The 16,030-nt window shown below is 37.7% G+C and overlaps 1 protein-coding gene across 13 annotated transcripts in view; it reads right to left on the bottom strand.

The window, feature by feature from the left end:
- Positions 1-16,030, bottom strand: part of DAAM2 (dishevelled associated activator of morphogenesis 2) — a 186,393-nt gene that overhangs the window by 68,647 nt on the left and 101,716 nt on the right. For all 13 annotated transcript variants that reach the window (XM_015857503.3, XM_085543159.1, XM_085543155.1 and 10 more), the window contains one exon: positions 3,550-3,624. In XM_015857503.3, coding sequence (XP_015712989.2) covers positions 3,550-3,624 — 75 coding nt within the window. The remainder of the gene's footprint in view (positions 1-3,549; positions 3,625-16,030) is intronic.

Raw genomic sequence — 16,030 nt, forward strand, 5'->3', positions numbered from 1 at the left:
GGAGTAAGAAGGGCAGGAGGAACACAGGGATGTGCTTTACTTGTGCAATAAACAGGACAGCTATTGAATTTTTAAGAAAAGAAATTTTGTTTGTTGATGAATCAGCAGTAGATAGCAATGACCTGGATAATGGAAATGCCCCCTGACTGTGGGCCTGCAAACTGCCTGCAGTTACCAGCATTATTTATAGCAAGTAGGTATTAGAGAATTGGGCAAATTTGGAAGCCCTACTTTCCAAATATCATTAGCAGCCATCTGTTTCTCTCAAAGGCAGGTCTAGAAGACCCTCTAGCAAGGACCTATTTGGCCCTCTCAGTCAGAGTACCTGAAGGATAGGACATTTCCTCCAAAGGAATTGTACCCTGCAGGTGAATAAAGGGATACAGTTTTACTGTTACACACTCTTGGGAGAATTAGGATAAAAAATTAGTAACATTTTAAAAGTCACAGTGACAGAAACAGTTGTGGGAACAAAATCATGCCTAAAATGCATGGCTTTGTGAACTGGATTAGGATTCTGTGACCCCAAGTCTACTGTGAAAGTACTTGCCAACATAGTGGTCTAAGGTTACAAGTAGAGAATGTCAGACATGTCAGGAATCACCACACTGCTCTCAAGCATAATGTGTGAGGGACAGATATGACAAGTAACACTGCAGCAGCAGCACATCTTCTGAGAAAATGATCCCTGAGCATGGAGGCCTTGGCCTGCTGAAATTCACCAGAAGATACTTAAGGATCTCAGTGGGATAATGGTGCCATTTACATTTAATCAGTAGGAAGGCAAGAACTTTTTTGCCAAGCCAATATATAAAACCAAACCTCACAATTAAACAAAAGGATACAGAAAAAGGTATGAAAACTGAATGTAAAATGATTCTTATGTACTTAATTCAAATGAGATGCAAAGATTAAATTTTATTGTGAAAAAAGCAAGAATTAAAACATTTTAAACTTACATTTCTGTGTTTATTGCTGTCATTTCAACTCCTATATTTCTTGCTACATTTCTAGTTAAAATATAGCAATACCTGATAGTGCCCAGGAGACACAAACTGAAGCAGACTACACAGTGTCAGGAAGCAACATGAAACAGGTTTTCTTCCACTACTTCTGTGTCAATTTCACTTGGATTCACTTAAAAAATAGTAAAAAAATAAAAAATAATAAACCCTTGCCATCACTAAATTTAGGACTGAAGTTATAAAGGACCCAAAATAACCATTTGGACATTAGGAATCTCAGAGGTCTAAATAATAATGAAGAGAGCATGTCTTGTTGGAACAGTTTCTTAGCTGTGTCATTCCAGTTTTCCACTGATACAACAACTTTGAAATCCAGTCAACCAAGCTTCACCTGCCTAACACTGAAGCAACTAAGTGGTACATTAGAAGCAGTGGTTTAACCTCAGTGTATCTTCTCAACACCTCAAGCAGAAGAGTAAATCATGAGGCTGGAAGCTAAGTAAAAGGTTATCAGTCATTCAGTGTTGAGCCATACAAACAACATTATCAGGGATGGTGTTTATTGGTGCTCTAAAAATGTGTTTAAAATTAGAAACTTAAGCCAAAACATAGTCTCATTGCATGGAACTGCTCCAGATTTACAGTAGTGACATGCACATACACTTCCAGATTTAAAGACTAGTCCAAAAGTCTCTGAAATCAATGGAAAAACTTTCAGTAGATTCAAAAGGCCTTGGATCAAATCCTACCAGAAATATTTGGCTCAATATCATTGCAAGGTTTCATATATATATACTCATATATATATATATATATTTATATATATATATATATATATAAAATTTATTATTATTATTATTCCCCCCCCCCCAATGGCCCTTGTAGAACAAATTTGTTCAATCAAGAAATCAAAGCACAGTGCCATATCAGGCACAAAAGATTAATCTCTTTTTTTTTCCTAACTACTAGTCTATATTCCTTTTGTTTCATTATTCTGCCCCGAGAAAATCTAGCATGAAGGAAGCTGATCATTTTGGCTGTTAATGATTCATTGTAGAAAGTAGAATTTATCCTCTAACTACTGGCTATTATTTTTATGAAAACTTTTTCTGCCTCATAACCATGGCAATAAAGGTGTATAGAAGCATGAGAAATCAAGCACAACATGGGAATAAGTGGAACAATAAGATGTTAGAAACCAAAGATGTTAGGAATTGACTTCTGTTGTCAACACTGCACAAACGTTATTTTTAAAAAAAAAAAAAGGGGGGGGGGGAGGATGAGCAGACACTGCACATAAATAACTGAAGGCAAAAACTGATGACAAAATTAGTAACAGGATCAAATTTCAAAATGTAAGGTCTACCACATCACAAAAGTCAGTGACACTACAAGGTGTTCTACTTGTGCTGGTGGCCAGATTTACAGGATGTTTCAGAGGAAGACACACATTGCTAAGCTACTGAATAAGGACATGGAAAGAAAGTTTACCACAGATAACTTGTTGGCTCACATCTGATGCCTAAGCTGTTACAGTCTCATAGCCTCTATCAACCTGCGTGCACATAAGTGGATATTATATGAAGAACTGCCTTTTCTTTAATTTTTCTTCTATACTAATAAACTCAATGTTATTTTGTAGATTAGTTAGAAATTAAAGCCACTCAACAGAAACAAACTTAACCTTGTTTTCAAACGGTTACTCTTCTGTTTCATTAAAATGCTTCTGTTCAGAAGAGCAAACAGAGACTACAGTTGACTTTTACCCCTGATATAACATATCATGAATACAGACTGTTATATGAAATATAGCTTCAAGATTAGTAGGAAGGGCTGCCCTTCCTACTAATCTCAAAGAACCACATTATTTCACCTTTATTTGGCACAGTCACACACAGGCCTCAACAAAACAAACTGTAGTTACAAGCACTATTTTGGAAAATGGTACTTTCCATATTCACTGTTTCAGACTGAGTACCCTCACCAAGATTCAAGCACAAGGGTGTGTACGTGCTGAAAGCTAACTTTACCTTGCCTCTTCTCTGGATTTTCAAAACAGAGGTCATAACTGAATTACCTTTGTGCTCCATCAACATTCGAGAGTGTGAAAAGACCATTATGGTCCATCACAGTTTAAAGCTATCTGTAAGTTAGTTATTTTTGAATTGCACAGGAATTCAAAAAGGGCACAATGACATTTTTGTCCTCTTTTTTCAGAGATCCAAAGATCAGTGCCATATATTGCTGTAGGCCTCAGAGCTGCTATGTCAGTCATTTAAAATCATAAATCTCATTACTCCAGCACTGAATTTTCATTCCAGAACTAATTTCAATGCCTTCAGTTAAATCACTTAAATTAAAAAGTGGAAAATGCTTATGATGTTATCTAGTCTATTCTGATAGAGCAGGTCTCTTATGATACATGCTATTCCTTTACAAGTCCTGTTTCAAACAAGTCATGCACTTGGGCTAACACTCCTCTTCTTCAGAGATTTTGTCCTTTAGAAACAAACAAACAAACAAACAAAAAACAGATCTCTACAAAAGGAAATCTTCCCTTTCTGTGCAAGAAGAAGGAACTTACTGCTGCCATGGAATTGATGCGGTCTATGTAGTAGTCTGGCCAGCTGGTAGCAAGCTTATTAGGATCTTCTTGTTCCTGAAACAAAAAGTTAAATAAGTTTACACACAAAGTCTTTGCAGGATAAAGTGCCACTGTAGAACTTCCTGGGATTCTTCAATGTGTTGGTCTTTACTTAAGTATCTCCTCCCCACACTCTTGTATGAGCACCACAAGCCTACATGCATTATTACAGACATTTCTGGCAGTTTAATACTAACGCAATCACCATGGTACATCAGAGAAAAAAGAATCCTTCAGCTAAGGCTACTACACAAAGAATTACAAAGCTTGACAGAAACTCGGTTATCTCCAATATCTAAGTGGCAAGCCTCAGCCCCTTAAACATACTGGCAATATTTCCAAACAGAAGTACTGAACATTTTTAGATATCAGGTTTATATTCTGTAGTTGTACACTGACAGATTTTTGAACTTATTCTGCCTCACTGCTGCTGGAGCAATGGGGCAATTCACCAAGAAAAGTCTTTAATGTCTTCCATGGAAAAAATAAAAATAAAAAGAGTCAAGAAAACTGAAAAGAAACTAGAAGGCATTTTTACTTGATAAATCACAAAAGTTATTCTATAGCTCAAAACACTGGAAGGAACAGAACAACATCACCTTAGTTACAGTAGCAGAAATATTTATATTTACATCTCTACCTCCCAGATAATCCATCAGAAGGATTCTTCACTAAACTAAGCTCAGTTGAGCTAAGCTTCTAACAGAAGTTTTGCTCGCTACCCAGAATCCCATTCTCTAGTTCCTTGGCTGTTCCATGTAAGAGAGATTTTATTCTAATGGATATATTTATTTCTAGAAAGATGTAACAGTCATCAATAAAATGAGAGGACTGGTTTCTAGGATCCTAATTGTCCATTATAAAGAACAAGTAACTTGTAGTAAGACTCCTAGTATGTGGTACGAGACTGAACTGCTTGATCTATCCTAAGAATTTCCAAAGATGGATGAAGACTGTATGGATGTCACCAATATTGTCTTTGTACGAATGCTTACTCCTACTAAAACTAAGGGTTTTTTCCTCCTTAATGTCTTCAGGATTTTGATCCTCAAACAAACCTCAGAGGAGATAGTAAGACACCTTGATGATGATGGCAAAACCCTGCTCCTTGCTCCAAGAGACTCAGAAAAAGAAGAAAAAGAAAAGAGGTCCCAACATACAAAGCTGCACAGGCATCAAGAGCTGGAAACAATAACCCATCTGTGTAAGGGAAAACATCAGCTGAAGGAATCTATTAAAGAAAAGCCTTCTTTTAGCTCCTTGAATAATGTAAATATTGCATTAAAAAACAGACGTCAGCTTGTGGACTTTATAAGAGGCCATATCATTCTTCACTAGAGTAACAACTATGTAACTGCTGTGAAAACAGGATCCTGATACCATACGAGCCTGCAATATAGCCAAAGTATTATATAGGCTTTGACACTAATTTGGACAGGCTCCATTGCTTGGTGGAAAGTGGAACTTATGACTTCATCCAAAATAGGATTTAATGGAGTAGGGCAAGTATTTGGACCACGTGAACCAATCAAAATGAAACAGAATACAACAAAGTATTGTCTGCACATCTAAGCTGATCCTAAAAATCTTATTGAGAATCGTGGGAGACTGGATCCATCGGACAAACTGTTCTATAGTGAGAAGAGACCTTTAGTGGCTGCTATATCAGCAGAATAAACAGTTGCAATACAAAGACTGCAATCATAACAGACATAATTAAGAAGTACTAAACACTAGAGTTTACTGAAGCAATGTGGAAATGCCAAATATCTACATATCCAGTGGAAACAGAAGCCTGCACATTCATGAGGGGTGCTTTTTTCAAAATTATTTGAGTCCTTACGTAAAGAATACAGGGAAAGTCTGGATAAGAACTGCCTATGCTGAAGCTCCTTAGGGGCAAGCACTGGGTTTCAGTTTCCAGTAAAGATAAAATAAAAAACCAGTAAAGTACTGGTATTTCATGCTGCACCAAGTGGACTCCTGACACTGTCATACAGTTCTCAAGAGCATTTCCTGAAAATCTGACCATTTGCAAGCCATAAATCCATATAATTAGCAGCATTACAAATCTTCCTTCCTGTAGATGCAGAATAAAGAAGAAATACAGTGAAATGACAGTTGAAACTCCACCAGGAAATCACCCCAGTGTTAGGAACAGGCACTGATTTGACATTGAGTCCAGGGTTCTCTTGTTTCCACAACATCAAGTTTTTATGCAATGTTGACTGATCCCAGATCCCTGAGACCAGTGGCTGCTTGGCATCTCTGGGTGTCCAAACATTATATAGAATTTGTTTCTACCTGCACACATTGTTGTGATAAACTGCATGGGCTGATGACTCATTAAGCATTCTAGCATACAACTGAAATAATATTTCTTCCTTGAATAGATGCATCAAGAAAAACACCACCTGTTATGGATGTCACCTGATAACTATGGGTACTATATGGATGATATCCATTCACTGGAAACATGACTTTCTCCTCAAAACTGTCTTTTCAGAACTGCAGGTAGCTGACCTCACTGCTTCACCCTGTTCAGAACAGAATGGGAAAAAGCCATGTACCTGATGCTGTTCAAAAGGTTTAAAATGTTTTGTTGGCAAGGAACCAAGATACTATTCATTTAGTTCCTCTACATCAATGAAAACAGTGTGCAAATGTAGATGAAAGATGTGAAATAAGGCTACTTTAATATAAATTCCTGTTCCAGCTTGTTCATTGTATGATGTCCAGACAATGTCTAATTTATACTTGGGTCACAAAGAATTGAATTTGCCTGCAGAATCCACATTAAGGTTAACGCTATTCTTCCTCTCAGCACGCATCATCCTAGTACCTCACAGAATTGTAAATTGGGTTATTTTATGCAGTGAAAAGAATAGGGTGGAATGGAATGGTATAGAACAGAACAGAATAGTTGGAAGGGACCTACAAAGATCATCGAACCCAAAGGATTAGCATCATCAAATTCAATTCAGAAAGCAGAAGTTATGGGTGTCAGGTTAGTATAACAACTAAATTAAGTAACTAAATTAACAACTTTCAAGAAAAAGTGAAAATACCTGACAAAATGAATAAGTCCCTGTTTTTTTTTTTTGTTTGTTTGTTTGTTTTTTTTTTACATTCTATTAAAAAGCAATGGGAATTGAGATTGCAAAGAAATTTTTTTGAAGAAAAAAAAAGAAAACCCATCTGTTCATTGAAACTTTAAATTTTAATGCTGTCCCCATCACCTGAGATAAAAGCTGAGGAGTAATTCTTTGCTTCAGGATGAAGCCATTTCACACTTTACAGAACAACAGATTATCTGATAGAATGTTCTTCTGAGGTGTCCATGACTTAAACTCACATTCATGTTGTTCCTGTTTCAAAGTGAAGTACACGAACCTTGCTCTCTGCATTCATTTTCTGGTCACTACAAATACTGGGTTTTTGATTGTTTGGGGGATAGAAAATGACTATCACTTGTATTTCATTTCCCGAAAGTGCAACTCCATTCCCTTCAGATGCTTTTCGAAATGACTCAACATATCGCAACATCTGCTATTAATGCTGAATACAATACAGTTCAGTAACACCTTGCACTCCACACTGTCAAAGGTCCTGACAGAACTTCATGCATTAGGTTTTTCAGCCTCCCTTTCATTGAGATCAGCAGAAATGGAGAAAATGGGATGCAGACAATTACAGAGTTTGCAGTCACACAGGAAATCTGTAGCACAGCCAAGAATCAATCGACACTCAAGTCGTACATCCTGCACTCTCATCCAAATCACCATTCTCCCTTTTTTCCATGACTGACTTACTGCCTTTTCTTGAAGCTCTCTTTAAGGAGAGGTACAGCTTTCAAAGAAACATTTACCTGTTCATTAACACACTGTTCATCCATTAACATCTGTCTCAGTTCAGAGCAGCCAAAGTTCCATAAATAAGAAGCACTTTCATTAAAAGACACAAAACGTGTTTGATCTGCTGTGAGAGGAAATACTAATTCAGAAGTGGAGCTAAAATACATCCAAGGTTTTCAGACAGTTTACGCCTCCAAAAAGCCAGCCATGTCCCAAGAGATGGTAATTTTGAAACAGGGCAGACTGTAGGACTGAGCCATTCAATAGACAGATGTGGTCACTGCTCCATTTCTCAGATGCCATGGCTAGCATTTACACAAATATTCTCAGGCTCTGGGGGAGGGAGCTGTACCCAAGTACTTTAAGCACAATTTATCCAGAGTGAGAAAAACAAACATTACTTCTCCCCCTGGAATTAAGCTATTGATGTGCGGATAATAATCCCTCTGCCCCAAAAGCAGTCCACTGTATAACTTATTAAAAGGGAATGCTCAATAATTACTAGCTGGAGCAAGCAACTGAGTATTCTAATTGCCTCTTATACATCAGGCATAGTCATACATGCTTACAGTTCACTGCATTATGACACCGGAATATTCTGCATAACAAACTGTAGGGTTTTTTTTTTGTTGTTGTTGTTTTTGTTTTTTTTCTTCATGTTTTTAATTTATTTTGATTATTTAGACTGATCTTTGCCCTGCTGCCAGCAACTTGACTGGCCTGATAATGACCTCTGGTGCTGGTTACTGAGTACTCATTTCAAAAGAAGGAATCAAAGGCTTCATATTATTATTTATATTACAAAATGCCTTTTGCTGCCAAACAATTGTGGAATTCACTGCCACAAGATACAACAGAATATAAAAGCATAAAAGTGAAAAAGGGACATAGTTTTTGAATAATGAAGATTCCTTCTTAGGAATCTTTCCTAATACTGAAAGAAGCTTCAACACTGCATACATTCACTAATCTTTAAAAATTGTAACAGATTATCAATCATTTATGAAAAATGGTTTGCCCTACCACAGACTGAAAATGTTATTAGAAAGCTAAATTGCTGTTTTGAATTGCTTATGCCATTCATCACCCTTTTTGCTTCCCAGTCACAAATGCAGTAGCTCTACAGTTTGTACACTGTAGACATACAATGTGCCATTTCCAACTTCACCTACCACTCAGTCAACAACCACTTCAAATTAATTACTTCTAATTGGTACAAGTCTAATAGAGATGAAGATCATGCTTTTATGTTTTTATATTCCAGAAAAATTTCCAGATCATTTGAATATACACACTCGCATATATGTAGTTTTGTTGTTTTGTGGTGGTTTTTTTTCTGAAAATGGACTGGAAAAGGGGAAAAGCAGGGAGAAAGTTTGGTAGTGTAATGCACTGAGCTGAAGATAAGGTGTTGTTTTTGTTTGTTTGTTTTCCCAAAAACAGGAAAGATTAGAACCATTGATTCAATAAACTGTACTACTGCATAATTCAAAACAAAATTAAGTTTTACAATAGCCACGCTTGGCACAGGACTTTCAGTAGGTTGCTGGAGGGACTCTCATTTCAAGGAAATTTAAACTATAACGAAGTTACACAGTACATTTTAAGAATATTCTTATGCTCAATTCTTTCCTCTTTTGGCTTCTTATCATCAACGCAGACAGGTGTAAGCTTGCTGCCAGGGCTTACTGCAACAGAATCCTCTTGCTATTTATAGATCACACAAGAGTGCTCATCCCTACGTGAACACATCCATCCCTGCTGTAGGATGCAGATCTCACTGGCATCAGGCACTTATTTACAGGTATCGTGAAGTGACCAAGAGGACAGCTTGTCCCCATATTTACAGATCTACTTAGATACACGGTTGATATCACACTAAATTATTAAAGACTATCAGTAATTCACATTCTTCCACTGGTCAAAGTTTCACCTTTCTCATGGAAGTAATTGTTCTGTTGGATATATTCTGACTGTGCTGCTGCTTACAATCATTTTTTCCTATTCATTGAACTCCGTGTTTAAAATCTGTTACTGCTCTACTTTCCACAGAACCCAGTCAACTCGTATTTTGCAAGTGATAAGACTATAAACTACATTGCAAAATAAAGCAATTAATGAGATATTTGCAAATGAAATGTAGGAGTTCTTAGACAAAAATCTTCCCTTGTCTAATTCCATCTTCTTTTGGAGGTGAAAGGAAATGTCTACCATGGAGGATGCTACCAGTCAGTAAGTCGATTCATATTCATTCTACACAAATCTGTATGAAAATATGTTTCTCATGGACATCTGCTCTCCAGGCGTGTGGCTGGGGACTGGCATTGTCCTCCTGAACAACTCTGTCCCTGTAAACATGCAGTAAGCTTAAGCTCAGGGTCCAGATTCCACAGTGATTCCAGCAGTTGATGGACACAACAACCTGCTGCTATCCCAACAGCTCCTAAGAAGTAGCATAACTGAAACAAACATTTCTTTTACATTAAGATTGAAGCTCAGCTCTTATGCTTCCGTGCTATGTAAAAGTACTGTGAATTCATTGCACTTATAGAATTAACCTTGCTCAACTTACTATTCCACCTTATAGTAAGCATGCTGTGAACACATAAATGGGCATTTGTTCTTCACAACTTGCTTCCTGCTTTTAGCTTAACTTGTTCAGTTTCTAACAGCACTGTTCTCAACTGGACTCCAATGCTGCTGGTACTGGACAGTAAGGAAGATTCTCCCTTTTTCTTCTCCTTCTTCACTTCCTTTCCTCCTCTTTCTTCTAACACTCTTTTGGCAACAGTGAGAAGCCCTAGAAGGGGTTCAGCTTGCATAGCTGAACCTCCTACTTGTCACACGCTGCACTCAAAGTTTATCTTCTAGAACTACTCTATTTCTCTCCAGCAAGTAATTACTTAGAATCTTTTCTAAGTAAAATGAAAAGACACCTTCCATTCTCAGGAGGCACCTTGTCTGCTACTTGATGATGGGAATGAAAGGTCACTAGCCCTGCTCAAACCTCAAGAACTACTGAGGATACACCTACCTAGAGACAGCACAGCAAGGATAAATCCCTCTAGAAGCATGCACACAATTATCTAATGCTAAACTCTACAAGGTTTTTCTTCAGTGTTCTAACAGTGCAGGCAATGTGGGCAATATGCCCATTATCTCTACTTCCACAGTCAGCACTTCTTATTCTAGTTCATTTCTGCTCTGGGGTCTCTTCTATGAACAATGGCAGCGTTAGATTGTGAGAACAGAGAGGCCAATGGCTTTTAGGTTGCTAATCCAATGTCTAAGTACATTATTCAGTTACTTGGTCTTTATTTCTCCTTTTCATATACTTGAGTAAAACTATATATTTATTTTCTCCCAGCCTTAATTTTTCTCAACTGTTGTATTTGTAAAATCCTTGGGATGACATATCTTTCAGCAGGTGACTGAAGATTATATACTTTTCACCTTGAGTCAGGTACAAAGCTGAAATTGCTGTATGTGACAGCAATGGAAATGGCTTTCAGTAGATACTGGGAACAGTTCCTTGCTGCGTCTGTTCACAAACCTGTCACTGAAATGACAGGACATTCAGGAACCCTCCTTCCACAGTGTTTGCTGGCTTCTGAAAGGCTGGTGGACATTTGATGAAATGTAGAACGCAGAGAAAAAGCACCGGTTCTTGTGATTGCTCCTCCCCAGGTTTAGGACCTCTACATTTGTCCTTGTTGCACCTTATAAGGATTATCCCTGCAGGATTGACTCATACTTGGGATTGTAGAAATCCAGAACTTTCAAAAAAAGCACAAAGACTGAACTGAATCCAGGGGTAGCAGCTAAAACACAGTTTTGCTTCCCATACAGCATTATCAGATTACTCACTACAGTTTCATTTTTAAGTACAGTGAATTGTATCATCTTAGCAGAATAACAGCTGGATAAATGTTATGAGTAATTTTATTTATTTATTTACTTTGTCTTACAATTGGTTTTGTTGCTGCTTTTGTTTATCTATGGCAGGGTCAAATCTGCTCCCACTGATCTTTCCCCATTTCCACAGAGTGCAAGGCATAATGCAAAACACAACACTGGGTATTCTGATGATTGTGTACTACTGTATAAACACAGGAGTATTGTTAGTCAGATTTCTGAGTACTAACTTCAGCTAGAGAACTAGTAGTCCACATTAAAAAAAAAAAAATAAATGCAGAAACTGAAAGAAGGACACTTAAATTTTATATGCTCAGAATATCTATAGCAAATAAATAATATAAAATCTCTATGGAGTTTATGTCTTCAGTACTCTGAACCAAAGAGCGGCAAAGGCATTTTCTTAGCATCAACTAACTTCTACTGTCGTAGAGAGAGGCAGGAGGAGGAAGAAACTAAAAATATTCCATGCTGTTCCCATGGGGAAGTGGGGGTGGGGTGGGAAAGAGAAGATTTTATGATTATACATAAATAAATATATAATTTCAAGGCACTGACCCCAAATAGCCTCTCATACTAGGATAAATAAATGAGTCTGCAACTGTTAGCACTGCAACATGGAAAGCATGAACCAAGTGAAAACTTGTTGAAAAAACTGTCTCTCCTCTCACCTGCTACATTGTGGCCTTTCAGATATCATGACTCTATACAGTAATGAAGGTATACCAGCTGAATTGTATAATCATTTTTCCCTCTACACCAAATTCATCCTTTAATCTGCTAGTAGAGTAAATCTGGGCTAAAACCACATGCCTAACAGAAGTGTCTGACACCATTATGCCTACTGTACTGTTTCTCAAAGTGACCTCTTAGGATACTTACAGATGGGAAAATAACAATGGAGGGAAAAATCAAAATATAATTACAGAAACTTAATGACAAACCTAAGAAAAAGGTCAAATTTTGTCCTTGGATATCTCTGCATTAGATGATGTAGAAGGAAATGTGTACTGGTTCAAGCTTTATTTTAACACTTTAATAACCTTGTTGTCCAAATCTGAGACTGTTTCAGCCTACAATACACATTAAAAAGAGTTACCAATCAATCAGCTCTTTCAGACTGAAAAGCTTCAAGTACACTAACAAACACAAAATATTTGTAGTTCCTGTATTAGTGACATTGACTGCATTTTCTCAATTCCTGTTGTGTTTTGTGTTTGTCATAGGGCAGAGTTTCTGAATTTATTGTTCTAAAGACTACTTGCATTTATAATAAAGTAATTTCTGAAGTCTTGAGAATATCTTCTGTACCTACACTAAAAATACCAGAATCACCCGATGTCAGTATCAAACTAACAAATCATCCCAAACATCTGAGCATGAAGTCATTCTATTGAAGAGGAAAAGGAACAGATGCTGGTGGGAAAAAGACAAGTTAACTCTACAATTGCTGGCATTTTCCAGACATCCAGCTGAAAGAATGCCATGGTTTGCAAAGGACAACATCCTCCCACTGTGAGTTACTAGTGTTAAGAAAGTTCTTCTAAGCCACAGGCTAACTGAAAGCAGTCTCCCAAGTTAAGCAAGTAAGGCAGTCATTCAGACCCAAAGCAACTGTGGACCCTAGGCAACAAGAATAGGCCAAATAACTTCTGCTAAAGCGTATGTATCTCACCACAGTAAGACAGGAAACAGTAGGTTGCACAGAGACTTACTGTTGGCATACAGCTGCATTCTTAGTTTAGTTTATGGTCAGTTCACAAAATCACAGAACAATTTAGGATGGAAGAGGCCTCAGGCAGAAGGGACTGGCACAAAGTAGGGCTAATTTTAAAGCTAGATCAAGTTATTTGGGTCTTCGTCAAGGGTTTAAGATCAAGTTAAATCAAAATATTGACTGAAAAGCTGAATGCTTACCATAAACTTCTGAAGCATCAGTAGGAACAGAAGTAGTTATCTAATGCATGGAAAACTTGAGATTAATTCCAACTGTCAAGTTCCAGTGTACGTATCAGGCTTTGCCCTGCATGCATAAGATACCCTCATCATTTTGCTAGCAATGCACTTTCACTTGGCTCTCCAAGTCCTATACAACCTCTTCAGTCTCCTGCTGTGTATCAGTTGCTCCTGTTTTTAGCCTGTCATGTGTGATGTGTTATTCTGTTTTCCAGAGGAAGAGAGAGTTGGAGCACCCCTCTCCCACAGATATTTCATGCAAAAATGTGAGAAAAACCCTCATGAAGTCACATCCAAGCTTTGTTAAACAGATTCCTTACAATTGGGTTCTCAAGTACTGCAGAAAATCATATTGTGTGTTCATTGTCTGCTACTCCCAAATACAGCATGTGGAATAACAGCTCTAAAGAAGGGAATTTATAAGGGACACATTAAATGCTCCTTACAGCTATAAATCCATAACCATAACAGTTTAATATTCCAAATCAATAACAGACACAAGAAGCATTTCAAAGAAGAAAAAATAGTGCAAGAAGATAGAATTGAAAACAATACAACTTCAAACCACCCACTTCATTTAGTATGAGACAACCACGTGCTTGGCACTCTTTATACAGAAAGGACGAACCCCAAAAGGGCTTTCGTTGCTTGGATCAGACAATACAAAACCAAAAATTCATACTCAGACAACACAATGGTGTGATCTTCATCTGGTATATCACTTCACTAAATAAGACCAGATGAAGATTCATTTTCTCTCTTCTTTAGGGAACATCTGTCTTTCTCTGAACATCTCCATGTTTTATAAAGAATTTGCATTTCTTCAAATTCTCTTTTCTTTAGTAAGAATTGTAGAGCACCTTCCTATCTTAACTTACAGATGCAAAGCCGTCTCCTGACTTAGAGCCTCCATAAAATTTAAATGCATAGAAAATACCTTGGGGTTCTGGAAGAAAAGTCCAAGCAGCTCACATCTAGCTGAGAAATAACTGCTCCCCCACCTTAGTGAAGCTGAAGCTATACAAAAACAAAAAGCACAGCAACCCAAGAACAAGCAGTAGATTGAGGACCTTGTGTTCAACTGAGTGTTTCCCCAATATGCAACTAATCTACAGCAAAAAAGTTAAATAAGTAAATAGGAAAGTGGAACACAGTTAATAGGACCGAACTCTTAGGTGGCTCGTTTGTTTGGAGAGAAGATGTACGACAGAGCTATTTCCAGTTTGACTGTACTTTGGAAAGAGATTTGCTACTAATTTTTCCTCAAATAAACAGCAACAAAAAATATACCCAAAAACACAACTTGTTTAACTGTGTAAGCATGTTGTTTTGAGTAGAATGTCAGGGTGCCACAATAAGGGCTGATTAATGATTTTAATGATGCAAATGAGGACAACTCGCTATCTTTCCCTTAGGTACTTTGTAGATTCAAGGCAAGGTAGAGGGACAGCTGAAATTGAAAACAGGTTAACATTTTCCAATAGTCAGCCTTTATTCCTTACAAACAGGTGCTCAACAAATGAGATGAAGCAGTCACTGTAGTTGCCAACTGAAGCTACTTCTTTAAGTTCAAATCATAAGGAAAACAGTTTTAATACTTGAGATTTGAACTGCAGATCTAGAATGGCCAAATGTACAGTTACAACTGTACAGTTATAAAGTTGATAGATAAACAGAGGTTACAAAATAGAAAGAGGATCAATGATAAATGCTCACCGCTGCTGAGGCTCACTGTAAACTCCACACAGGAGTGATCTCTGGAAAGAGATCCTGCCTTAGTGGTGGTCAGTTCTTAAATGAGATCTAGAAGAGGTGGAGCCAAGCTCCACCCCTTCTGGGAGCACAGCTGAATTACCTTCACCTGTGCTCCTACAGCTGACTCATCACTTGCCTCAGATGGCTAATCAGAGGTTCAGGCTGTTATCAACAGTTTCCCATGCACCAAAGGAAATAAGGCTGTAGGTTACAATGTGAACACTAGCTATTGCCCACAACCACAAAATTTCCATCCAGAATTGAGACTCCCTTGAGTATCAGGGAACTCTGATAGGCAAGCTGCATCCCCAGCATACAAGCACAGACACGCATCTCTCTGCATTTCTTTAGAAAGATTTAATATCAGAAACAGAAGAAATGAGACTTCTGAAACAATAGGGAAGTCCTTCCAGGAATAAGTGCCATGAAAGACTATAATTGAAGTTTAACTGACAAGATAGAAGTACAACGCATCCACAATGAGAAGCACTCTTCATCCCTGCAGGTGAAATTTTTTACTTAATACAGACACTAATATCGCACTTTTGGAGCAGATCAAGAAGCTCTGACCTTCCATTATTTTTAGACTTGAAAAGAAATCTCAGATAAATGAATGTGAAAAATTCCCTAAACTTGTACTTTTTGATGTTCTAGCACATGGCATTTGCTCTTGCCCCCTTACAAATCTTTTCTTCAGAGTGGACACAGAGTCCTTGCTTCCCAAAAAGCAGAGAACTTGGCATCAACAAGACAGAGCTCTTTGGATGGCTAACAGAGCTCTGTCTAGTGAGGTATCAGGCTCTTTGTGGCCAAAATTAGATTACAAATTCTTCAGGGAAAAGACAGCTTTCCTCTTCAGGGAAGCCTGCAGCACACTTTTCTGTCACTGTAGAAAAGTAATGATAGGTGGATTAGGTAGTAGGCTGGAGAGATGTGTCAGC

This window comes from Coturnix japonica, chromosome 3 (genome assembly GCF_054131305.1).
Source record: "Coturnix japonica strain WE chromosome 3, WE-NBRP24, whole genome shotgun sequence".
NCBI lineage: Eukaryota > Metazoa > Chordata > Aves > Galliformes > Phasianidae > Coturnix > Coturnix japonica.